Below are 26,692 nucleotides of genomic sequence, written 5' to 3'. Positions count from 1 at the left end.
TAAGATACTGCACATTGGTACTAGGTAGGTACTAAAAATGGAGGATAACCAGGACCCCTAGCCAACAATCCCTATATTGGCTTCATGATGGGTTTTCTTTTCTAGTATTTCAATTAGGATTGCCAAGATACCTTACCCGGGGCCTAATATTGGGACCATTGTACATGGGGGTTTATAATTATTGCCCTCTTCCTGGTTAGTGGTGAGAATAGTTTAGAATTTCTTTAGAACAATAGAAGCTGCCGTATAGCCACACTAAAGCTATGTGTTGTGTATATATAAACATCTTCTGACAGACGGAAGAAATAAATTGTTCCCATCTTCTGACTTAATTCAATTGGTGTTCAGAGAAAACATATCCGCAGATATTTACATTAACGCTTCCAAGTCTGTACATTCTTCCCGTACGTGAAATCATTCTGGGCCATTTTAGGATAGATATAAGTGATGGAGGCATTTAAGGCCATATGGAAGAGGTTTACTTGCACTGTACACCTAAACACATGTTCTGTTACATATGGACAGACAATCGCTTTGCTAATATACTATTAGGAAACAGTTTAATTTTTGTGGGCTGTAGGGTTATTGCACAGCTGCAGACTCAGAATGGAACATGCTGCCAATAACTGGAAATAATGGATGATAAAGATTCAAATGCTTGTAATTTGGCAGTGTGTACCAATGACATTCATGTTATATTCTATCAAGATATAAACTTGTCATATGGCCATCAGAATTTGGGAATCCTTTTCAATATTATAGGTCATTCTGAAAAATATTTATAACTGACATAAAAAATTCAGGACAGAGTGGACTTCAACTTGATAAAAGTCTGACTTACCTCCAGCACCAGAAAGATCATTAGGTATAGGTGTTATTGTGTATGGTCAGTAATAGTCTGGGAAAATGCAGCCCTCATTTTTGTAAGGTCACAGGCTGAACAGATATATGGAACTTTTTTTCCACCTAAATGCTGGATTAAAAAGAAATGTCTTCGTACCTATAGACATATGATGGTTGTTGCACAGTTGGTTGAATTCAAACAGAAAAAGCAATTAATTTTATTAAAGCGGTGCCATTAAAACCTTTAAACAATGGTAAATTGACCAGGTAGCCAGGTCTTCTAATAGGACATATTTGGTCTAGTTTCCTTTGTACTTTATTTTTGCTCACAATAGAAGCCCTGATGAATCAGGAATGCTGAAGCCTAGAAATGTGTTGGGTTGTCACTTTATTTTTGGAGAAGTAAAACTATCTCCAAAATAAAGTTTACACTGTGACGTTGTAAAATTTTCAGATAGTAGCATCACAATTCTAAGTATTAAAAGCCTTACAAAATTTCTATATCCATCCTACCCCATTGAAAATGGAGTTAAATTTGTTTCTGGCCTCACATATCGGCTTGTAAAATAAAAAAAAATCCTGTTATTGTATTGTAATCATCCCATAAAATAAAGGAGAAGCAGTAGAGATCTGGACTGAGGGTGATTGTGATTTGGCGGCAGGGATGAGGTCAGTCAATATTTTGGTTGTGTTGATCGGCTTCCGTAGAGACGTGATGTAATGACAAGGGAGTGTCACTCCGCACTAGGTGTGATAAGAAATAACAGACACAAGATATAACAGGACTATTGTTTCATGTGCTGGAGCCAGCGTAACCTCATTGCTATGGAATGTCAGCGAGTTCAGTGCCCTGCAGAAATACTAGATAAACAGTTTGACTGCTAGAAAGTTTTTATTTGTGCTAAAAGTTTATTTTATCTTTTTTTTTTTTTTTTTTAGTAGAAGTTAGAAGCTGATCTTGCTGTGCATTTTTTTGTCTTATATCTGCATGATAAAAGACTTGCAATATGCCATGATGGCCCAACACAGCCCCCTTTTATTAAAGAGACCCTGTTGCTAACATATAACAAAAAATAGCATGTAAACCCATTTAAGTTCAGTGCTTTAACTTTCCAATTTTTTTTTATTTACTTGAAATGTACGCTATAACTTTCTACTCCATGAGAGTCAATTCCCTAGAAAGGACCCCTACCATCTTGCATGTTATAGACTTCTCTTTCCAGGACTGTCTGTGCTGGTATATGTCATCTGCTCCTCTCCTAACCATACCTATGTAGCCACCAGAGATGGTGTGAAGGTGAATATTCTTGTCCAGACATTCTCAACCAAGGTTCTGTGGAAACCCAAGCTTCCTTCAGAGGTTACTTGGGATTGCTCGAACTTTGGCTGATTGACCGCCAATTTGATGATTCTTGCATAGTTCTGGATCCAATGCCACGTGGTAGAAACAGCTGCTTAAAGATGTTTTAAGTTGTCTATAGCCACCAGCATGGGGGGGGGATATTTTTTCCACTGACCACCAATTTAGGAGGCCCTTTCTCCACTTGCCCCCAACCAATTGTCTTTAGAAGGGGTTCCCTAATACCTAAAGAAATGTAGGGGTTCTTTAAGGTTAAAAAAAATTGAGAAAGGATTCTGTATGGTGTGACAGCTGACTCTACTGCTGATATCACAACCAAGATGGCAGCACCCAGCAACCTTTGGATATCTACAGAAGGGAGACTTTTGTACAGGTAATGACCTTTGGGCCAGGGTACTTTTACCTATTTATTTGTTCAACTGTTATGTAACAATAAATTGATTTTTTAAAACAAGAACAAAGATTATACTCTTATTTCTTGTTTGCCAATATTGCTATATTTTTGACCAACTGTTTATTTGCTGTGTTGTATATTTATAGCGTCTTTGGAAATACAAAACATATGATATTAAACCAAAAAAATATATTCATGTAGACATGACAATGGTATTTTTTTTTTTTTGTTTGTTTACATCTCCAAGTCTGATGTTATGCATTGATACTCTGTACATATTATGATGAAATGTATAAAACATATATTGTATTTCAACAAAAGCTTTAATTAAATAAAAGCAAATATGTAAATAAAAATCTTCCGGGGGAAAAAAATCTTGTGCCAACAGGTATAGGCTGTAGTCAGGAAATAAAATAATATATTCTGTATATGATGGAGGCTCAGTATGAATTTTTGATCTGTATTAATTTTACCCTGAAAAAGTGAGGCTACATTTCACTTTTAGTTTTTTCAGTTAAGCTTACTTCTTGCTCCTGTCACACCTGCTCAGGAAATGTTGTGTTTTTGCCATTGACCTCTCTTGGGAAAATTGAAAGGGACAGATAAGACAAAAGTAGAGATGTAGACATGAAAAAAAGCCCGTTCATTTTTTTTTTTTTTTTTAATTTTGTCTTGGCTTTAGCTCAGTTAATACAGATGAGTTATTCTGTGCTTCTCCTATTTCGTTCACATAATCATTTACTTGCTGTCACTAGAAGTCCAAGTGGCATTGTTTCATTCTGTATTGTTCTGTATCATTCTGTATTGCATGTTTTGGCTGTGTTGTCACTTCACGCATGCATGTTAGTCACCTCTGATTTTCCTTCTGGTCCCTTTGCATGCAGGAGGTAAAACAAATAGGAAGCACACACAATCGAAGTGCTATGCCATTCACTGCTGGCTCCGCTTCCAACACCCCCAGAGTCATCACTGCTCAGTACAACAACCCTGCTGGCCTCTATTCTTCTGAAAACATCCAAACCTTCAATAACACTTTGGAGTCCAAATCAACCAATGGTACCCAAGTGCCAAACAAAGAGTAAGTATCAAGTTTATGATATGTTATACTGATAACCGGTTTATTGTGTGGTTTCTACGCCTGATGATTGCTACTCTGTGAACATGCAGTGACTGCATCTGCTCTAGTTGGGAACCCAATTATGTGTACATGTCTATTCCATCCTAATCTTTGAACAGATAAAAATTAGGCCTTGATCACAATATTCTCATTTTTCTGGACCTGTTGGTGCCATTTCCTGCTGGTCCACAGTTCCCAATAAAACTTAAGGCTAAGCCATTATAAAATAGTCACTTCTGTTACTGCGTAGTGAATGCTTTGCATAGTAAGCATGTGTTCGTTCATCATGTTTATATCATATCTGAAAATGCAAGAACAAAGTATAAAGACAATAATAAATATATAATAAATATTTCAGAAGGAACATAACTGGATAATATGGAAGCTGTCAATATTATAAAGCATATCAAAACCACAACGACAACACAAATATCCTGTATTGCAGTTTGCCTGTGTTTAAATGCTGTGGCTGTATAAGTTTTCTTTTTTTGCAGGCTTTTCTCTAATTATTTTTCTCCTAGTAATCCTGCAAAGAACGTTACTTTTTCCTTTCATGTCTACTCTGATTTCATTACTGAATCTATGGTGGCAGCCATGATTATCACAAAAACTAGATTTGGCAAATGTTCTCAGCTAAGTCTTAAGTAGTGTAGAGATAATCGGAGTTTTTAAAGCTCTCCAAGGCTGGAGAGGATACACTTTCATCAGTGAAGCTGGGTGATCCAACAAACCTGGTCTTTTGCTATTTTGTTAGCAAATGTTTTCAATCCTGGATCAGATCCATTCCAGACGATGTAATTTCATATGGGAATAAAAATTAAAATTCAATGCAAATACCTGCTCCAGCTTTTGCAAACTCCTATCAGTTACTGTCTGTTACCGCTTTCAGGATCCCAGCGGTTGTGGGAGTGGTAATTGCTGAAGTTTTTAAATGCTAGTCTGAATTCTGCCTAAGTTAGGTGAGGGATCATATTCTTTTCTATATGTAAAAAATGCATACAATATGTGTTTAACCACTTGAGTCCCAAAGGCTGCTTTATAATGACGTTAAGCTGTTGCAATCCCTTCTGTTATAAATCAGCACTTAGACGTTCAGGGGTTATGTGCGGTATCCCAAGTGATCAGTATAAAATGTTATTGGTTTTGTATTGTTTTGACCATATGTTTTCTTTCCATCCACATGCCTTCTACAGATCGACTGATGGGAAAACTAACAGTATGTTTTTTCATTTACCAGAGACCTGTCAAATTTCAGCGTGCTTTCAGCATGACTTACCAACCACTAAAATCACCATCAGACTTCATCAGGTGCTTTCTCATTAATACAGTCTGCTATAGCTCATAGTGCCAGCAGCAAGAGAGCCATATGCTCTACAATGCTGTAACTTTTATTTATCAGATAATACAAAAATCTAACTCTTGTAACAGCTGTATATAAATATTCAATACTTCTTTTAGTAATAATGCATTATTAATCTATGATGTTACAGCTGTATAACTGCTATATATAGTATATCGTTTTTTAAGCCTTAACCTACTGTTAAGATTTATATATAAAAAAAACATTTTATGTTGCAAGGCTAATAATGTTATTTTAGTTAAAAAAAAAATGCCACATGCAACAAAAACTTCTACTAATGTTTTTTTTTTCCCTTTTTTTTATCTTTTTGTTATAATCTTTGTTTTGATCTTTAACTGGGCTTTAGTCCTTCCTCTCCCTCTGCGATGTTTAAGGCTCCCGTGGCTTCTGTGTATAACCCTCTTCAGTCATATTCGGCCCCTGGCCCTTTGCAAAGGAGGCACAGCACCTCTTCAATCCCATCTCAAGTGCGAGTGGGCCCTGAAGAGTTAAAACAAGCTGCACAGATCTGTCCCAACAGCCCAGTGGAGGTGGATGTTCCTGGACTTAAAGTCATGCACAACCAGTTTAACTCCCCATTACAACTGTATTCCCAAGAAAACATTATGGACACTTTGCAGGGTCAGATCTCTTCCATTAACCCAACTTATTCCAGGTAACATTGCCTGTGTGCGCACATACCTGGCACGGTGCATGCTTAGTGGATTGTCACAGCTTGTTCTTCACCTGGCATCTCACCCCTATTAGTGCTTGTGTTCTCATTGCACCCACGGTGTGTGGATTATGCTGCTTATACAATAGAAATCACAATAGCTACATAACGCATTGATACTTTTATTATTTACCAGTTTGTGTGGAAAGTATACCATTGCTAATGGATGGCTGTAATATATAATGTATATTTGTAGAAAAAGTCTTACATGTATGCTTGGACCTTTTTTTTGGTCACATTGAGATGATTTATTTTCTGCTTATTGAGTTGGTCAAGAAAGATATTACTCAAAAAACCTCCAAAACAATCATCAAAATTATAATGCTTTAAGCTGAATTCCGGGGAAAAATCTTTGCACTCAACACTGCAAGGGTTACCTTCTCATTTTCTCATTTTGCATTGATAATAAATAATTTAGCAGCCAGCACTCTCACCCAGTGCCTGCTGTCCTGTTACCTTTTGTCTTTCACCCGTGAATGTGCTAAGTGCACAAGCCAATTACTACTTGCCCAAAAGAAAACCATTTTTTTTATTCCGTGTTACTGGCTAAACAGTATTACTTTTGCATATTTCTTGCAGTAATATATTTATTGTATATGGCCTGACTTCACCTTGGAAGTTTCCTTGTTTTGTATCCATTCCTGGAAAAACAACAAATAACCCTTTATTTTATTTGTGGCCCCAGAAGTACACCTCCCCCCACATTCTATTTGCCAGGGTGTGAAGAGAAATACCCTATACATTTATCTTTGGGGAGAATTTGGCGCTCTCTCCTCCACCCATAGGGCAATGCTAATGCTTGGCTCAGGCACCAGCCTGTCACAAGGGGGCGCTGGAAGTCCTCACCCCTGTGGCTAAGACCAACTTGGAACCCAAACAAATCTTCTTGTTGCTGGGACCTAATATAGAGCCCAGTGGAACCGTCAGTTTTAATTGGCAAAATATGTTTCAAGTTCAGTTTGTTTTCATTCTAAAGCATCCATAGAACAGAAAAGCCTGTGTCACACCAACAGCTGCAGAGTGGGATCCTTGCTCCTTTATCTGGATGTACCAAAATGTAGTCGATTTACCATAACGGTTCCATTGGGCTTTAAACTTGTTTTACACTATATAGGGAAACCACTCATTAAATAAAATACATAAAATAAAACTTTGAAATGTATTTATTTCTGCCTTTTTGTGTTGTTGGTAAGTATATTTAAGGAATCAAGTAATAAACATTTGTTTTATTAGACAGTTTGTATTCACCTCAATATCAAATGTTATGTTTTATTTGTTACAAAATGTATACCATGCTCCCTTCACTTACCACTACCTTAGTTTTATTGTGATATGATAGATGTGTTTTGTCCTTTATCTCATTCAGTGTAGAGCGGCCTCAGCCTCCACAAGCACGACCTGTTGACAAAGACTCCGAAGTATACAAAATGCTGCAGGAGAACCAGGAATCAAATGAACCCCCAAGACAGTCAACCTCCTTCTTAGTACTGCAGGACATCTTAGAGAGTGACGAGAAAGGCAAGTAATACATCCTAATTATTTTATTCACACTGCTCGTAGATATATGGTATGATCTGAATCCCTGCTTTATACTTTGGGGTATACAGCTGGGATTTAAACTACCATTATCTATTTGTAACAAGACATTAATGTTAGGATTTAATGTTTATTAAACTTGATTAGGGTGGGGAGAATGGCTCCCTAAAAGCAGAATTGATTTCTGGGTAATATCCATGTCTACATTAAAGCAGCATGCAGAAGAACGTTGTTGTCCTCAGCATGTGACCGGTGTACAAGACATTTAGTAAAGTCAGTGCTTTAAATTGCAGTAAAAAAATCTCACCCCTGTTCTGGTTCATGAGGAACCCCCAGGACTAGACTGTTGTTTAGAGTCCTGAAAGAATATATGAGGCTTTATTACCCTATGGGTGAGGCATTCTTTGAACATGCCTGCCATTTAACAAGAATTTTTTTTCTTCTGGAAAGATACTTTGATGTATGATGTTCTGCTAAGTGAAGTCCAGGCACTAAACATGACTAAGTTATAGGTGAGAAGTAATATGAATTCTTTATAAGGTGGCCATATTGATTTTCCTTTTGTCATCCAATAATTGTGATATTTTGGCCTAGTTGTGTAGCACACCTATAATGTATTTAGAAGGTTTGTCCATTTTATACAGACATTGACCTATTCATTACCTATAGAGGTTCCCATGTTTCTACTATTTAGGATTTATTATTACAAGAAAATGGTTTTATTTGGCCTCCTACAAATCTCCAGGTAGAGGACCGACAATGCGTGTGTATCTACGCCCAAATAACCCTTTATTTTTACAAACTTAAACCCAGTAGATTGGGCCATATAAACATTTGTGTGTTTGTATATGAATGAAGGAATGTGAAATGCAGCAATTTGCATTCCGTCCTAACTTATTTATATACTGAACAATGATGAATAGGCATCATAACATGCTCTGCTTTCATTACAGAAAACAACCAAATGTCACGCCATACAACACATTTTGCTAATGATGTTTGTTGTATGACGAGCCTTCTCACAGGTTTAGTAAATTACATCTTTGATTTTCTTAGAAGCACAATCAAAGAATAATTTTGAAGTTGAAAGGAAAAGTTAATCTGTTTACAGGGAACATTAAAGACACTCTTGATGACCCTGTTTGTTGCAAAGCGGCTATGCTGATGATTTGTCTTTGTAATTGTTTGAGGTCAATTACTCCCAAAATACTAAAGATGAGAAATTAGACTTCTGTTACAAGTCATTCCCTACACATTAGTTTTGTGTCTGTGGCAAGGGGGTTTGCAGTGGTAGCCCCTCATTTCTTTCATTACGGGTACATGTTAAGCGCTTAGTGATGGTAAGGAACATAGACAGAGCTGATGTTGTTTAACCAGTCAACATTTTAATTTAATTTAAACTTATGAGTAAGCTACTTTTTAGGCACATGTGAAATTAAACTCCATATTTGTACTGGTATAACATTGGCATCTATAGGTCCCTACAGGACTCACCTAGGTTCTTCTGATCTCAGGGTGCCCAGTACACAAAACTTAAACTAGCTTCAGTCATCTGGCTGCTTTTCCTGCCAGTCCAGGTAATTGAAGGGGATCTATCCAGACTCTTCATAAAGGGAAAGTGAAAAAATGAAGTACCATGACATCTTTTTTTTTAGGGAAGGTGCATACAGATACAGATCTTCCCGTTTTGTTACTGGTCAGAGGAGACGAGTGTCCCCAATGCTTTGAGCACAGGAGTGGCAACAAGTTGGGAATGGGTTTTGAAGACAAGAATGCACTCTGGCAAAATGTACTACATTTGTTGCAGATTTCTCCCCATACAGCTTGCATCATAAAGAGATCAGTAGTGTATGGATTTGATATATAGTTTGACTATTATGAGAGAATTTATGCCAAATCCTATCCATGTCGTCAGATTTTCAAGGCACGGAAAATGTATTCCCAGGTTCAGGCGGTGTTCATATTCTAGACTCAGGTAGCGCATGGCTGGCAGCTTCGTAGCTGCACATCACATCAGTGTGAGAGCTTCTTATTTATTACACTTTGTTCTCGCTATTATCTGCATGTTCTCTCTTGGTGGTTAGATCTCTCCTGTGCTGCTCTATGGCAGTCATTCTTGAATATTTAAAAATGATTTTAGTAATGAGCTCTAGTTGTGTATTGGTGACAAGGGACACTTTAGCACTGCTAGCAGTATGGATGCATGGCCCCACCAAATAGTCACCATTCATGTGCATTGTATTACTTGAATATAGTAGGAATGCTTTCTTGCTATATAAACAGATACATGACTTCTGTTTCTATTAACCAACTCTTGCAGGTGAGAAGCCTTCTGGGTTCCGCAGTGTAAGGGCCCCTACCACCAAAGTGGCAGCGTCTGTTGGCAGTGGACAGAAATTGCCAATCTGCGATCATTGTGGATCAGGCATTGTGTAAGTAGATTTCTTTTAAGGATAAAGTGCAAGTCTTATTTTATTATTATTATTATTATTAAAGGAGGAGAGGACCCTACCTGAAAGAGCTTACAATCTAGGAGGTGGGGGAAGTAACACACAATAGGAGGGGAGATGTGTAGTGGTGAGGATTCTCAGAGACAGAAGACAGGTTGGTAAGTTTGGGGTGATGGCATGGGCGGGCAGCTTGAATGCCAGACTGGAGAGGGTCAATGAGAGTGGTGGTGAGTCTTTTATAGACGAGGTGCTCAAAAAGCTTGGAAACATATGGGAGAAGGGAGATGGGATGGTAGCTGGAAGGTAGGGAGGGGTCTAGTGAGGGTTTCTTCAGGATAATGGCATGAATATTAGAATTATGGCATGTTTGAAAGCGGAGGGGGTAGATTCCAGTAGAAAGGCCGAGAGGTTTAATAGTTCGGTTAGTCCAGGGTGGAGGAATGGGCACAGAGTAGATGATCAGAGGGAATTGGGTCAGACAGGTAGTGGTAGATGGAGACAATGAGAGAAGACTTGATCTGGAAGAACAGGACTGAGGGAGGTCAGTGATGATTTACAGGTGGGAGGAGTGTCTCAGTGAGCAGAGACATCATGACTGATTTTGACAATGTTATCTCTGAAGTCGGGTGGCAATGTATTGTGCAGAGAAGGTTGTTGTGGGGGAGAGTGGTTTAGGAGGGATTTAATTTTGAGAAGAGGCTGTGTGGGTTGGAAGCTTGAGAGGATATGGCAGCGGAGAAAAAAAATTTTGCTTGGTGAAAGTAAGTTCAGGTTTTTGTTGGATGTTTGGTGTGATTGTTGTGCCAGGGTCGGCTATTGGTAGGGTGGGGTAGTGCAAGGTGGCAGGGGGCAACTTCAGCCACACTTTTTGGCTCTGGATAAACTGGCAGCTTTATATCTCGAGGGGGGTTAGAGATATCCATAACCTTGACCACAACTTATTCTCAGCCATTGGCCAGGGCTGGGAAGGGGCAACAATTAGGTTGACAGAGGAAGGTTGTGGTCAGAAAGGGGAAAATGGGGAGTTGTCATGGTGGGTGAGGTTGTGGTGTTTGTGAAAATACCAGGGCTAAGGGGGGGGCAAGTCTAAAGGGAAAGGTAGTAATGTAGAGGAGTTTGAAGAAGGGAGGGTTGTGTCCACTGCAACATAAAGTCACCTAGAATGAAGGTGGGAAGTCATGGGAAAAAAAATGGGGGAGCCAGTTATCCAAAAAATTTGAAACTGGGGTGGAGTTAGTAGACAACAGCAACAATGGTAGTTGGTGGAAAATGCACTTCAAACTAAGTGAAAATGGGAGAGGGAAGTGTAGGAAGAACTCTGTATGTACAGTTGGGGGAAGATTGTGACCACCCTACCCACCACCTACTCTGTTGCCAGGACTAGGGGTATGTGTACAGCACAGGCCTCCATAGAAGAGAGCAGCAGCCAGTCTTTGGAGGAAAGACGAGTTTAAATAACCAGGTTCAACAATTTAGATTGAAGCTTATGGGGATAGAGAGGTTAGTTGATTGCTGACAGATCTGGCATTCCACAGCCTGCCGGACTGAGGGTGGTCTATGGAATGCCAAATGGTTTTATTACCACATTCCTAGGTGACATTATTTTTACTAAATTCAGTATTCTCTTGATTTCAGTTTACCCCCTTTATACCATGCATAGTCAATAGAAAGTTCATAAGTGCAGCAACCAATGAAAATTAGTTTTGAACTGGCCAAGTAAACTTGGATTTGTTCTGCACCTTTTGAACTAGAACAGGGGTCTGCAACCTGCGGCTCCGGAGCCGCATGCGGCTCTTTAACCTCCTTGTTGTGGCTCCCTTCGGCTGCCGCGGGGAGATCTCTGATGGGGGATCCCGTTCCTCCCAAGACACTGCGGAGGAGGGGGATTCCCTATCCGGTGTTCTAATGAAAAAAATCTACCAGTGAAATAAATCTACCACCGGGCGTGTACAAATGGGTGTGTACAATGACATCCCCCTCCTTTGAACCCCAATTCCTCTGGAATGGGGAGATGTACAAAACCAAAAATGTAGGTGCAAGTGGGGGACACCTGTGACTAACACCCACCCCCTAAAATTTAATTGTTAGGCTATCATCAGAACATAAAGAACTCTGCCCATCAAAAAAATCTACCGTTACACATTGCTGGAGGCACCTGAACCCCAATTTCTCTGGAACAGGGAGGGGGTACAGGTGAACAAAATTAGAGGTGCAAGTGGGGGACACCTGTGGCTAACACCTCCTAAAAACTCCACCCATCAAAAAACCCTACCCTGTTACACATTGTTGGAGGCTTCTAGCACCTAAACCCCAATTTATCTGGAAATGGGGGTACAGGTGAAAAAAAATTTGAAGTGCAAGTACGGGACACCTGTGGCTAACACCTCCTAAAAATTCATAAAAACTCTGCCTGTTACACATTACTGGAAGCATCTGAACCCCAATTTCTCTGGAATGGGGGGAGGTGGTACAGGTGACCAAAATAGAGGTGCAAGTGGGGGACACTTATGGCTAACACCACCTACAATTGAATCGCTAAGGCATCGTCAGAAAATAAAGAACTCTGCCCATCAAAAAAATCTATCCTGTTACGTTAGAAGCCTCCAGCTAATGTAACAGGATGATACGTTAGAAGCTGGAGGCTTCTAGGGGCATAGTTCAGTGTTTAATTTATTTCAAAGTAGGCCTACACATGCACACTTGTTGTAACAGGTAAAATTAAAAAAATATTAAAACTTTTAAAAGTTTATAAACTGTGTTATATTTTGCGGCTCCAGACTATTTTTCTTTGGTGGAAGAGCAGGCAAAATGGCTCTTTTGATAGTAAAGGTTGCTGACCCCTGAACTAGAACAACCCCTATCTTTCCACATGAAGCCCACTCAGCATAGCAATATGGATATGAAAACAAATATTTTTGCACGTGCCATCATGGGCTCTGGCACCTGATGTCCTCAACTCACAACCATCATTAGTTTATGAAAGTCACAACCCCCACCTTCCCAAGCCTAACTTTGTATTCGTGAAGTGTCAATGCTACAGTTAGCATTGTCATGTAAGCCATGTAACCTAACTCTTCCCCATGTAGTGTGTTGCAGTAAGAGTGCCCCATTCATCACAGGGGCAGCCTTTTATAATGCAGGAAATGCACTGACAAATTGCCCAGTATCCCAGCACGTAGACTGACCCTAACTGACTAACTTTGCCTTCTCTAGGGGAGTCTTTGTGAAGATCCGTGACAAGCCTCGTCACCCTGAATGCTACGTCTGCACTGACTGTGGAATGAATCTGAAACAGAAAGGGCACTTCTTTGTAGAAGACAAAATGTATTGTGAAAAGCATGCAAGGGAACGTATGACACCCCCTGAAGGGTATGACGTAGTGACTGTATTCCCAAAATAAGTTTAGCAATTTCCACTGATGTACACACAAAAAAAAAAATCTTACAATTTTAATGCTGAATGAAAAGCTTCTGTTTACCAACGCATGAAAATTTGCAGAAACGCTTCAGGAGAAAACCTGTGGATTTTTTTTTTATTTTTAACAATATGGTAAATTCAAACATTGATGGGTTTTCCTCCCCCATCTAAGTAAGCCATATTATTCAATACAAAGAATCTATATTACACAAAACGGTGTCTTTTCTTTTAACGTTTACCTGACTTTAGATGAAGATTCTATAGGTTTCCTTTTCAGAACATTTCTGCAACAACTGCAGATAAGAGTGGGGTACATGTTCTGTAGTCTAGGGAAAAGAATTTGGCAACCTTGACCTGAAAAGTTTAAATTGTAGTGTTTTAGAGCTGCCTGCATTTTAGAAAATTATCCTATTTTTTTAGTGTAATTACCTTCCTGTAATGTATGCAATATTCTAGCTTTTCAAGGGCTCCCTCCCCACCACTTTTCACATGGGAAAGATTCTGACAATAGCTTGTTGGGTTACAATGCTTACAGCATATGTGCTCATTATTAAAATCAAAAACCTAGCTGCTATAAGTATACACAGTATAATACATTTTCTTTGTTTTAGCTATACTTCAAATATTTTACATTGAATAAAGAAAACCACACTACCCTCTAATTGGATATCTAGGGGAGGGAGAAGTGCTACATCATAAAACCTCCTTATTTCTGTAACAGTTCTGATCCATTTCAAGCTCTTTGCAGCCACTCCTGTAAACTTGCCCCAGTGGTGGCTGCATACCAGTGCCGAGGACAGGCACATGCAGCCAACATGGCTACACAATTAGGTTTATAGAAAAATGTGTGAATGTTGTAGAGAAAACAATCCCATATACAGGTTCTAGGGGTCCTGTTCTATAAAAATGAATAAAATATCTGGCTCATACACAGAGATCAGTACATCAAGTGCATACTACCTAAATACACCAGTCCTCCATTCATACCTTAGAGGTAAAGCTGGATTAGATAAAAAAAAAACTTTAGAAATGCTTATGGTGAGCTGTCAAAGAATATATTTACAGTAGGTTTGCATGTATTAAGGATATGTCAGAAGATTCAGGAGCCCAGTTGTCAGCATTTGAGGCTGCTTATAAAATACTAAAGTGTCTTCTCCCTAAAGCGAATAGATATTTTCAGTATGATGTCCAACAACAATTAAGCAGCCATGCTCTAGGACAGTAAATCTGTTAACCCCTCTGTTAATATTAGCAAACCAAATACCAGCATTTCAGCTGCCAGTGGTATACACAACACAATGGGGTTGTTTTAATAAAGTCTTTTATTACCATTACATAACAAATATAAAAAACATACAATACTTCCACAGGAAGACTGTTCACTGACATAACCTTGAAGTCAGGTAAAAGTGCAATAATAAACATGGCATTTTTAAAACTCTAGAAAGCCATAGGTACTGTATCAGAACCTTCCCAGGTCTAATGTATTCTCTAAAGTAAGGTAGGTGTATCACTCTCTAACCTACAGGTAAAGGAGTGCAGAAGGATCTAGGAACCTCAAACCACAATTTCTTCCGTCTCATCAACAACCATAAAAGCCCCACTTTTTCCTTTGGAAGGTGGATTATTCTTTTTCATTTGTGCTAGAAGAGAATGGAATAAGTATAAAATACACATTTTTTTAATCTTTTTAAAAGTTTTCAGTTTTACTCTGCTTTAGCCAACTATTACTGGTACAATTTGTTTTAGGCATAGTGCAACACAGCACCACGAACAACCTACAATCGTTACCAGGAACAACCTACATTCAACTGCCAAGACAGGTAAATGAACCTATAAGCAGCAGAGGTTACATTTGGTGGAGTGCTCCTGCAAGGCATGCAAAGCTCAGGTGGCCTTTGTGTTCATATTAAATTTATAGAAACTCCGAAGTGGGTATAGTGTAAATAGCTTACTCACCAATAAGGTCACTTCTGTCCAATAACAGTTCCAAGTCTTTGTCACTAATAACTTTTCCATTGGATCCTTTTACTTCTCTAAAAAACAGAAGAATCATCTCAGTGTAATGCTAACAAAACTAAAACTGCTTCTAAGATTACATCGCCTTCCTGGGGGTTCTTAAGCAACATACATTTTCATATAACACTTCCTTACAGATGCTTTTTAGAATGAAATGCATGGCAAAGTTTGCTGCTCTGTTCAGTTTCTGTCCTGAAACAAGACAAATAGCGAATTCCAGGAGCAGATTTACATAAAGTGCAGACACATCCAATTTTTCTGCACCTCCATCTCTCTTTTCCATCAGATACCCAGGCAATCACTGCTGACATTTAAGTACTTTAGGTTGTGTCATTTTTTTACTGCTGGGGAGTTTTCTATATTTGGCTGTGATTTCCAGTTAAATATCTAGACTGACCATATAAATCACTCAGGGATTCTACCTTTTTCTGATATGCATTACAACTAATGTTTTCAGAAGTCAGGAATAGTTTTTACCCAAACAAATTTTATTCTTACCGTTCATAATCTCTGGACTGTAGCAGCTCCATTAATTCTTTTGGATCAAGGCAGCTCTTAGACTGACTTATTCCATTGTGCCCACCTTTAAATTTATCTGGGGGAAAAAAACAATTTACAGGTTTAATCCAAGCTAGAATGTCACATTTAATACCAAAACACTTGGCATTATGAAATAAAAAAGCAAGCCCATCTGATGATCATCACAGACATCTCTGCAGAGCCAACAGTATAACAACCCACTTCTCAGGAGGGACAAGGAGTAGGGAAAAGCAGTGGTACAGTAAGCCTTCATGTAAAAGTGTCCTCCTCCAACAAATGTGAGCCTGAGCAAAATGTTTTTGATTCTCTTGGTAAGAACGAATAAAACCTTTGATTTAATATTTTGTGTGCACTAAAATTAAAGTGCATTTTTTTCCTGAAAAGTGATGAACTTACTTTTATGGATCACAAGCTTCTCCAGCTTCCTTTTGGCTGCTGCCCTTTCCACAATCTTTTGATCGATAGTGTTTGCTGTCACAAGTCGATACACCACAACTGGTTTTGTCTGACCAATTCGGTGGCATCTGTCCTGGGCCTGCAGGTCAGCTTGAGGATTCTGTATAACGACATTTAGTTAACAGCATGTGTACCAAAGTCTCATAATATCGACAAACAATTCAAGCATGTAACAAAGTCAGCTGGATTTGCAGCAACCAAACATAATAATAATATTTTTACCTGGACATTCTCTTACCTGCCTATAACAAGTACAGCAAATAAGTCAGAACTCCTTAGCTTTATAATTTTTATGGCTCAGTAAGCATTAAACTCACTGTATCAATATGGCAGCCTACTACGGTAGCATTTCAAGTAGAGACAAAACTGCAGCCTCCACGGACAGCTGAACTTCCCAGCATGTACATTACCATTCTTCATGGTGTTGCAAAGCAAGGCAAACTGACCATTTATATTACAAAAGCTTTCTCAATTGTTAGGTCATATAAAAGGAATATTTCTAATTTTTACATAAGGCATAAGATCACCCCTTGCAGTATTTTATATCCAGCAACTCTATCCTACCATGGACACTAAAAAGCAGCAGATATTTTATAACAGATGTATTTACCCAGTCACTGTCATAAAGGATTACTGTATCTGCTGCAGTTAAGTTGATTCCCAGGCCTCCTGCTCGAGTGCTAACCAGAAAGATGAAGACATCAGGGTCGTTATTGAAATTTCGCATCTGCAAAAAATAAACAAGTAAAATAAAAATCTCAAAAATAGGTAAACACCATCTTGGTATACAGAACTATCACTTACATTCTCCTCTCTCTCTGCATATGCCATTGATCCATCCAACCTACAGAAATTGAACTTTCTGTAATAGCAGTAATCCATTAATATATCCAACATCATTGTCATTTGTGAGAAGATCAGGATCTAGGGGAGGGGACAAAAAAAAAAAAAAAAAAAAGTGTTAAAACTGCATTCAACTCCACAGAAAACAGTATCTCAGTTACAAAGAGGGTAATGTGATCACTAAAGTTTTGCAAGCCAAATCACAAGTTTTAGAATACAAAATGTTCTGCACTTTTTTATTGAACACCTGTTTTGTGATTCTTCCATAAAAGATTCATGTTCAGAACTTACTGTAACAGGGTGATAGTCTCCTGATTCCACTCCTGTGTTGTAACCTTGTCATACAGATGACCAAATGGAGACTACATAAAACACGGTCCACTGTTGTCACCACATGAACAGAAGAAACTATGGTTCACTACTTTCCCAAAGCCTAGTCAGGACTCAAATTCATTTCAATGGCTTTTCACTTAAAGTTTAAAAATGTCCAGCCCTGTAGCCTGCAGAGGTTAGACCTAATCTCTACTTTTCCTAAAACCAGTCTACCAGGGTCAGCTACAGCTTGAAGGTTACCTACCATACATGAAAATCTGTGGCTAGCCAATTTCAACCTTTATGTAGGCGGGGAAATTTAATAAACTATAATGCACTTTAAACACTTACCTTATGTCCTCTTTTCTTCATTTCTGGCAGCATCCGATCCAAGATCAAAAATTTTCCTGAACTATTTACCAGTTCCTTATCAATCTAAAGAAAAGAAGAAAAAAATATATATATTTACTACTGTATGAGAGAACGAGGATAACCTTTGTATTCTAAGCTATAAAACCCAGCACAATCCTTTCATGGTGGAATTTTGGAGAAAAAAATAATGAATAGGTGTGCATGTATTACATTACCCCGTACAGATATACACTTAAGTGTTCCAGATACAAAATTGTGGTCAGATTAAAAAAGTCTTACGTTGAACTCCTGAGTAGCTGGATCGAGGGGATATTCAATCAAATATGGGTGGTTACAGCATTTTCTCAGCAGCATCATGATATTCTTCATTTTAAGATTTATTTCAGCATTTCCTGGCAGACTAACTTCTAGCATAGTCTTGCTGTAGACAGAAACATGTAGTGTACATAAGTATCAACAGATGTAAAAGGTTGGTAATGAATGAAGATTTATACAGTAAATACCTTTCTTCCTCAGCTTCCTGCTGTGTAAGCATACGGCCAATGAGCTTTTCAAGCTCGTCTGGAGTATCCTTATCCAGCTCATTATAATTCACCACTTTGCGACTTCTCCTCTTTCCTCTTACATTGGGAGTTTGTTCTAACTCTGTGGACTAACCCAATAAATGACAGTTTAGATCATTACATAGCAGTACAGATTGGAACATTTATCAATATGTAACGGTGCATATTTATAGACTTATGTGCTGCAGAAATGCGTGTTACTGCATTGGCATGATGTTAACGCAATGATCCTCAACATCCTATCCGCACACATGAACTGTGCCACCAAAGGAGGTCTATGCACTTTGTACTCAAGCGTTCCCACAACCATAGGTCTAAATGGGCAATAAAGAGGTGCAGAGCAAGCCAAACAGTAACTCCCCATCTGTCAAATGGAAACTGCTCTTTTTTCCAAACTTCAGTTCCACAAATTAGCATTTTGTGTTTCATTTTCACATTCCACAGAAACTGATACAGTTAAAGAAAAGGAATAGTTTTAAGAGGCCATATGCACAGACTACTAAATGGTTTAGAAAACAGACCGTTCATAGGCACGATCAGTTTAAAACATAACAGAAACTGCTAGAAGTGCACAAAACTAACCTAATGATAAATGCACTTCGAGGACGGACATCCTCTCAATCCAGAAATGACCGACAATGCCAACAACACAATGTAGTGTCCCAACTGACCTTGTGCCATGATTTACAGAGCACACCCTTCCCGATGAATGGTTAACCGGATGTTAAGTGCAGGGCATGAGGGGAAAAGAAAAAACTCAGCCTTTTAACCTACCTTGTCCTGTCCCAGCATCTTTTCAATAGTCCGATTTACTATGGCTGTGTAAAACATTTCTTGTTTCTTTGTTAAAGGTGCATAAACTATGACTTCTCGTTTTGGGGGAACCTCCAGTGCTACATCAGTTTTCAGTCGTCTCAACAGGAAAGGTGTTAGAATCTGGTTAAAAAAAAAAGAAAAAAAAAAGCATAATTGTTCTAGAAAATCTGTATTTATCATTGAAGTGCCAATGTATAGGGGAAGTTAGATATGGTATTACCTGGTGCAGCATATGCAAAATGTTCTGTTCACGTTCCTTCACCACAATGTCTTCAGCATTTTGTGAGATGCCAGTTATATCAAACCAGGATTCAAAGCTAAATATGATCATCAAAACAATGCATCAGAAAACCAGCCAGCATGGAAACACAGCTTATCAGGTAAAACTTCTGCAGCAACAATTTGCAGTTACCTTCTTAAATCATCAAACACATCAGGTAGCAGGAAATTCAGGAGAGACCACAGCTCAGCTAGGTTGTTCTGTAGTGGTGTCCCAGTGAGAAGCAACTTATTATCTGACCGAAACTGTTTCAGTTCTCTTATAAGCCGACAATTCATGTTTTTGATTCTGTGCCCTTCATCCAAAATCATGTATTTCCAGGATCTATGCTGTAAAAATTACACAAAATAAAAAATGTAAAAAACATACCTGCATACATTTTTAAGTAAACATATGTACATTCAATTACCTGCAACACCACACGATCCCTCATGGCAATCTCAAAAGATGTGACAACCACAGGATAAATCTGCAATGCTCCATCTCGTTTATTAACTTTTTGGGCTAACCGGCGACGTTCTTGAGGGTTACCATGATAAAGCAACACTGGAACCTGCAAAACATTTTAAATGTCAAAGCAAATTTATAAAAGCAAACAAAAAAAAAAAAAAAAAAAAAAAAAAAAAAACACACTAACCACTACTGCACATTACCCACTAATCTACATTATGCCAAAAAAGACAAGTGAGAGCCAAACGTGTAGTTTAAAAGACCTGACAATCCTTGTATGACAATGGAATAAAATAGTTGCTGCAAATTGCAGAAAAATTATTTATAATAGCAGAGTCAGGCAGTAGACCGCGTAAGAAACAAAAGCATCAAACTAAGGTAACCTCAACACAGGTATTAGAGAGATACCGAATTTAAACAATAAGCCAAGTGTAATTCACATAAAACAAGTGAAAAGTAACTATATTACACAACGCAGCTTTACCAGACAATACACATTTTATCTAAAGTATAAGTTGGGGACTAGGACAGAGCATTTGCCTTTACACTGTAGAATGTTTTTATTGTGCAGAGGCAACATAATAACAGACTGCAGTGTTGAACCCAGAAATTGTAGGCGGGTGTACTGTACTGTGACCCAACTCTTCAGTAACCACTCAAAAACAGCCGGGTGGTTACTGAAAAGTGCCGAGTGGCACGTCTGGCTAAAAGTGGCTGAGGAGAACACTGAGCTGACCTCACCACGGATATACATTTTAATACATTTTGTCATCAAAAACAAAGTTTAATTTGCCAAAGTTCACAGAATCTGAATATAATTCTTCATCTTAAGGCTCCAGTCAGTCTTAAGACCAAGGAATGGAAATATTCAATTAATGTGTAGCATTCTAGTTCACATTGATGGCCAAGAAAGTCTGCCATGACTTCCATGAGCTGGAATGTGCACACTGACCATGAGACTGCGGTGAGTTTACCACCTGGCAGCCACAAATTCTGGGAAGACGCTACATGTACAATATAACAGCAGCTTCATTGACACCGCTTCTCAATGTGCAGACACTGGTTCTTTAAGAACTATTGTTTTTGGGCAAGAGACCGAATAGCTTGCAAAATCGTACATCGTACTGGAGAAAGAAGCCACAACATACAATACATAAATGCTACAGTTTAGTACAACATCAAAAGCAACTATACCTCAGGAGTGAACCGTTTAAACTCAGATATCCAGTTAGGAAGCGTGGATAAAGGGCCACAAACCAAGAATGGCCCCGGTACACCTCTTTCAACCATCATCGCTATGGTGGCAATGCATTGGACTGTCTTCCCCAGACCCATTTCATCAGCCAAGATGCCATTGATTCCATTTTCCCATAACATCTGCAGAAGAAAACAAACCTTGTATAAAAAAGGTAAACATATTAAACTATTAAAGCAAACAACCCAATAAAAGGACACCTAGGACAGACCTAACATTTGAATAGGTGACACAGATTGCTTAAAATTGTAATTTTTACTACATTTGTGTGTAACAGTTTACTTTAAGATAATATTTACCAAATCCCCTAAACTGCCTCTGTTGCTGAATCAGAGAATATGCAAAAAACTCAAATCAAACTTTCTATACCAACTCACAATATCAGAATAAAAATGTACATACAGGTTGAAAATTGAAAATCCAGGCATCGATAATTCGGATACTTCAGTTTCCGACAAATTATTAATCGTATTTACAATACAGGGACTGCAGTACACTGTTTTGGCCACTAACTGTTTTCATGGCACTGTTCTGCAGAAAAAGCTGTTAGCTTGCTTGCTAAACTAAATACACGTTGAGACGTCCCTGCTGCCTGCTTCCGGCCACAGTGCTGCGTCTGGTCTGTGTGTGAAAGAAAGTATAAAAAAAAAAAAAATCCTGAATTTTCAAAACTCTGGCACTCCTCAGCTCCGGAGGTTGCCAGATTTTTGATTGTCAACTTGTATAATAAATTTCATTTCTTCAAATGCAATGCTTTGTTAGACTAGCAGCAAGAAACAGGAAAACACCATCATTGATCACCTTTAAACTTCACCCTAAACTTCAAACAGAACTAAACCCACAATACTTGCCTGTCCAGTCCCCTCGCAAGGAACAGGGGGGACAGGGGTCAATCTTGATTGGCCAGCCCAGGATGACAATTCCCACAAAGGTATAAGTTATTTCCCAGCAGGTGCACAAGGAGCCAGGTATCCCGACAACCAAAGCAGACGGTGCGCAGCTCAACTTTCTTTGCCACAAACATGGAGCAATCAAGCAGGCAGGAGGGACATTGCCTGTCCCTTACTGCAATAATGACCTGCCTGATTATGGGTTCTTCAGTTCCACGTACTCCCTCACCCAGGTGTACAGGCTGCTTTCCTCTGAGTTAGCTTAATTTTAACTACCAAGAAATCATCCTTCCACCCCAGGCAGACTATCCCTGGCCATCCTCTTCATGCAATAACGAGGGCTTAGCAATACCTTTGGTAGTTTACATTTTGTAAAAACCAGTTCTTTAAAGTCAGAGTTGAAAGCAATTGCTGTATACCTGGAGTTGGTGGTGGCTTTAGCAAAAATGAATATCCATGGCAAAACACAGGCTTACAAACAGTAAGATTGAATTCAAAATTCATCCAGTATGACCAGAGTAAAAGTCCCTGCCGATTCATGGAATTGATAACATACCCTAAGCCACTCCATGCCTTCCACCTGGTACCAGCGCATCACACCTCCAGTAAAGTATTTTGGCTGCTGAAAAGGAACTGGCTGGCCATTTACTTTCCTCACTGGATCCAGCATATGTTTAGCACTGTGCCTCACTGCTTGAGACAGACGATCTTTAATTGCTGTGTTGGAATCTCCCATCTGCTCAATCTCTTCAGATGTCAGCTTGCAGGAAGAATTGTCATTCTATGTGGAGAAAAAAAAAAAATTTAGGATTTAGGATGTGATGAAATAAATACAAATGAAGAAAATCCTTTACTATAGCAAGAATTTATTCACACATACCTCAGGATCCTGCTTGGATTTTTTGGAGGCAGTCAAAATGTCCTACACAAGAATATTTTAAGGAGGAAAACAAAATATCAGATTACCATAAAATACAGAGTAGTGCTGGGATAAATATGCATCTTAAGAAAAGTCTTACCTCTTTTGACATGACATCTGAGATACTGTAGGTTTCCTCACGCAGTCTTTTCTTTGACTGAGCTATAAAAGGACAAAAATAAAACTTGTAACTACTACTCAGATAACAAACCCCCTGAATTACAAATTATGTGCACAAACTGGGCAAAATCATAACCCTACACCGAAAAAGGTTTACCTGCTTTGCCAGAGGTTTCGTTTTTTGTCTAAAGAAAAAAAAAAAAAAAAAGGTAAGCTTTGCCAAGAATTATATGCAGGCCTTTTATCAATGTCTTCTATATTTAAACTCATTTAAATTTGAAATCTACACTGGAACAAGTACTAACAGCCAAAGCAAGCCCAAGTCAAAAACATGCTACTGCAGTCAGAAGGCACCCTGCAGCAACAGAGCATTTTACAAACTTTTAAGCTTCTGCTCATCCACTATTAGCACTTGTCCAAACTACGGCTGTGAATGGCTTTTTAAAAGCATGCTGCATTGGGCAGCCCAGGGCAACATGTTGCACAGAAATGAGATTCCAACAGCTCAGGATGAACCACAGCACATTGCAGTGAATTTGAGGAAAAAAATGGCAAACCAATGCGTTAACACACATGACGTTACAGTCGCATTGTACTAGCAGGAACAAGCTCTCTAAGCTTAATGTTTTTGGCCATAAGCAGCATGACATATCCTGACGTTCACATTGCATAAACTTTAAATTTAGTTGGGATTATGGAACACAATGTAAACATATTAAAATCTATTTATTTTTTTTATTTAAAAAAAAAAATGTTGGACTAAAGTGTTAATGCATGGTGTTACAAAGGAGACAAATCGCACTAAACATATTGTCATTTGTATTTCCAAGGCACAACTTATTAAATAAAAAAAACCCCAAGATTATTAGACCACAGAAATTCTGTTCTGCTGACATGTACATTAGACTTGTGATAAAAGGAGGCTACCTGCACCACTTTCTGTTTCTTCTTTTCAAGTTTTTCTTTCCTTTTAACCTCCTAAAAAATTAAAAAGAAAACGCAGTATAAATACATATAATATATACAGTACAATTAGTCTCAGTGTAACCAAATATTTATGTCTTTAGCTCTAAAATGATTCATATTTATAATAGAATTAAAAATATTTTACTCAATACAGTATAGTAAAAGTGTCATTATACAACATTTAACTTTCTGTCCAGTATTTCCCAAAACAAGTGACTCCTAGGTAAAAATATTTATAGATATATAAACCCATGTCAGGAGTGAGGAAGGATTTGTTTTATTAAAACCACAACACACCATTTCTCTTCAACAATCGCCCAGATTTACTGAAATTACTCCTTTTGAGAGAATATGTGCTGATGGCGCTCACTACACATTTTGGTGGCAGCCCACACTGTGATTTCATGGAAATCCACACTGCCTCCCCTCTTTGTAGGATTTGCATGCTTGCATTCAAGAAGTCTGTTTAATGGAATACCTTATTGTTCCTCTCAGGAATAGTGTTGCTAAATTTGAAAGGGTCTGGGAAACATGGGATGCTTATTATGCTCGCTTAGAGGTTTAATGTGTTAATTTGATGCTGTCAGCTCCTCACTCATCTCATGGTGGCCCCTTATCATTCCTACCCCCCCCCACTTACCTAACCATTATGTTAGGTCTATTTTTCTTCTGTCAATGTTTTATGTATATTGGATTTTCACTGCTTACCATATTTGTCATATGGGTTTGTACTTCCTATGCTACAGTTTGCTACTGTTCTTTATATGTTACTTAGGTGGTTCGATCTGATGTACCGATAACCATCCTGTGTACTGTGCTTATATTTATGTTCTTTTTAATGTTTTCTTATTTTTTGAAAAATGTTAATAAAACCTCAGTGTCAAAAAAGTCTTTTCGTGGGGCGTTAACACTATTTTGCAGGTAGGGAATTTTATTTCTGGTAAAACTAATTTCTAAATAGAATAAACTTACCTCAAGTTGCTGTTGCTCCATTTTAGTGAGAAGAAATTTTGAATAAATGTTACTTTTCTCAAGCAAATGCTGAAGCCTTTTATAGCGCATTTCATTGGAATCTCTTTCCCAAGACATCTGAGCCTACAAAGACAAACAGCATAAAAAAATTTCATAAAACAGATGGACAGCAGAAAAATACCAAAATGGTTTCAGGCATGTTAAAAGTATAGTTGGGTCAAGTCAAATCCCAGCCACATTATTTCTAGTCGAAACAATTAGTGCTACTCTCTCCCCTTATGAAGGGTGACTGGTCTTTTGTCTGGCTCACCTCTATTTTTTTGCAGGCAGCATTTAGTAAGTTAACCCAATGGGTCCTCGCCACATAGCTGGCTGTGTAAAGGACAGATGTTGATGCTTTTTACAAGTTTACAAGATAACAACTGTTTGCAAGGACCTTTAATGCAAGCAGTGGATTTATCCTGTGTAGCTATTCAGGAATATGTGAACTCTGGAATACTCTTCCTTGTCCTGTTAGGATTGTTTCCACCTTATGAACATTTAAAAGAGCCCTTAAAACGCATATGTTTTAAACTTACCTAACCATCTTCCTCTTAAACCCTTACTAGTCCATTCACCATTCCATAATCCCCCTCCTAATGTGTGCTACATCACCCCCACCTCTTAGATTGTAAACCCTTAGATTGTAAATCCTCTCCTCCTCCCTACGTCTAGAGTTCAGTCCTAAAGTAAATGACCACAAGTTTTGATCTTAAAGTGTCAAAATGAGATTCAGTCAACTAATTTTAGGTTAAAATCAGCATTGTTTAATTCAATTTTGCATAAACTTGATTACTTGGACCCTACAGACATGTGACTCAATGAAGAGAAATGCAGAAGGCCTATGGGATAAATATTTAAACAATTTATTATATTTTCACCTTTTCCAACATTTTTCGCTCTTCCACTTCAGCTGCTTTCTCCAGTTTTTCCTCTTCCTTTAACATGGCTGGAGTTATTAACTCATCCAGAGACTCATCCATGGCGGATTCCGGAGAAGCTGCAAGTCAAATACATTTGTTTTAGCCACATAATTTAGTTGTGATTCCTAAATATTAAAATTTCAAAGTCACATTCAAGTCTTGTTCCTTCAACCCTTTTGTGATCACATCTGGTGTAGAAAGCCCTAAGGGCTATAGCTCACTGGAGACATCACAAAGAAGCTGTCCATTACTGAAGACAGAAGACCGTTTTTTATGTTCCCGCCACAAGACCCCATTTTGATGGTTCGTAATGGCAAAATGCTACAAGTGATCACATAGGAGGAATTAAAAAAAAAAACAAAAAAAAAAAAACAAACCACACTTGTCTGACAAACCATGCAGCCACCTGACCGCTAAATTCTTTTTTGGCAATTCTCTGGTTCTCATGGGTCTTCATTCCTGGCATGCACAGGGAATGCCAGGATTGCTGGGTATCCCTGGCAAGCAACAGCAAGCTGCAAAATCTGCCAGCATGGCACTGGACAGACAAGTAATTACGCTCATATCCGCTATAATAGGAGTCAATGTCTAGCACTCCACATCCCCCACAGCATATTGAACATGAAGGTCTCATGCTGCCTGTCAGCCATCTCATCATGGATGTCTGACGGATTCCTGAAACTCAACCTGGATAAAACAGAACTCATCATCATCCCCCCCTCAAATTACAAATCTCCCCCTGACATATATCTAACTGTTAACAACACT

At 38.5% G+C, this 26,692-nt stretch overlaps 2 protein-coding genes across 2 annotated transcripts in view; one reads left to right on the top strand and one right to left on the bottom strand.

Moving 5' to 3' along the window:
• PDLIM1 (PDZ and LIM domain 1) overlaps window positions 1-13,403 on the top strand; it is a gene marked incomplete in the record, with an annotated part of 32,716 nt that extends 19,313 nt beyond the window's left edge. Inside the window, 4 exon segments of the mRNA XM_072424763.1 lie at window positions 3,482-3,675; window positions 7,153-7,304; window positions 9,643-9,754; window positions 12,986-13,403. Of these exon segments, the coding sequence (XP_072280864.1) occupies window positions 3,482-3,675; window positions 7,153-7,304; window positions 9,643-9,754; window positions 12,986-13,172 (645 nt within the window).
• A 1,090-nt stretch (window positions 13,404-14,493) lies between these two features.
• HELLS (helicase, lymphoid specific) overlaps window positions 14,494-26,692 on the bottom strand; it is a 14,613-nt gene continuing 2,414 nt past the window's right edge. The window contains exons 2-22 of the mRNA XM_072424762.1: window positions 25,883-26,001; window positions 24,963-25,085; window positions 23,952-24,002; window positions 23,182-23,209; window positions 23,005-23,066; window positions 22,866-22,907; window positions 22,542-22,766; window positions 21,035-21,217; window positions 19,800-19,943; window positions 19,523-19,719; window positions 19,331-19,427; window positions 19,069-19,230; window positions 18,235-18,383; window positions 18,011-18,152; window positions 17,711-17,794; window positions 17,009-17,128; window positions 16,815-16,931; window positions 16,145-16,304; window positions 15,707-15,803; window positions 15,149-15,225; window positions 14,494-14,832 (exon numbers count right to left, since the gene is read on the bottom strand). Of these exons, the coding sequence (XP_072280863.1) occupies window positions 14,747-14,832; window positions 15,149-15,225; window positions 15,707-15,803; window positions 16,145-16,304; window positions 16,815-16,931; window positions 17,009-17,128; window positions 17,711-17,794; window positions 18,011-18,152; window positions 18,235-18,383; window positions 19,069-19,230; window positions 19,331-19,427; window positions 19,523-19,719; window positions 19,800-19,943; window positions 21,035-21,217; window positions 22,542-22,766; window positions 22,866-22,907; window positions 23,005-23,066; window positions 23,182-23,209; window positions 23,952-24,002; window positions 24,963-25,085; window positions 25,883-26,001 (2,465 nt within the window). The 3' untranslated portion in view covers window positions 14,494-14,746. The remainder of the gene's footprint in view (window positions 14,833-15,148; window positions 15,226-15,706; window positions 15,804-16,144; window positions 16,305-16,814; window positions 16,932-17,008; window positions 17,129-17,710; window positions 17,795-18,010; window positions 18,153-18,234; window positions 18,384-19,068; window positions 19,231-19,330; window positions 19,428-19,522; window positions 19,720-19,799; window positions 19,944-21,034; window positions 21,218-22,541; window positions 22,767-22,865; window positions 22,908-23,004; window positions 23,067-23,181; window positions 23,210-23,951; window positions 24,003-24,962; window positions 25,086-25,882; window positions 26,002-26,692) is intronic.

The sequence above is a fragment of the Pyxicephalus adspersus genome, chromosome 10 (genome assembly GCF_032062135.1).
Source record: "Pyxicephalus adspersus chromosome 10, UCB_Pads_2.0, whole genome shotgun sequence".
In the NCBI taxonomy this organism is placed as follows: domain Eukaryota; kingdom Metazoa; phylum Chordata; class Amphibia; order Anura; family Pyxicephalidae; genus Pyxicephalus; species Pyxicephalus adspersus.
This window is presented reverse-complemented; position numbering and strand designations above follow the sequence as displayed.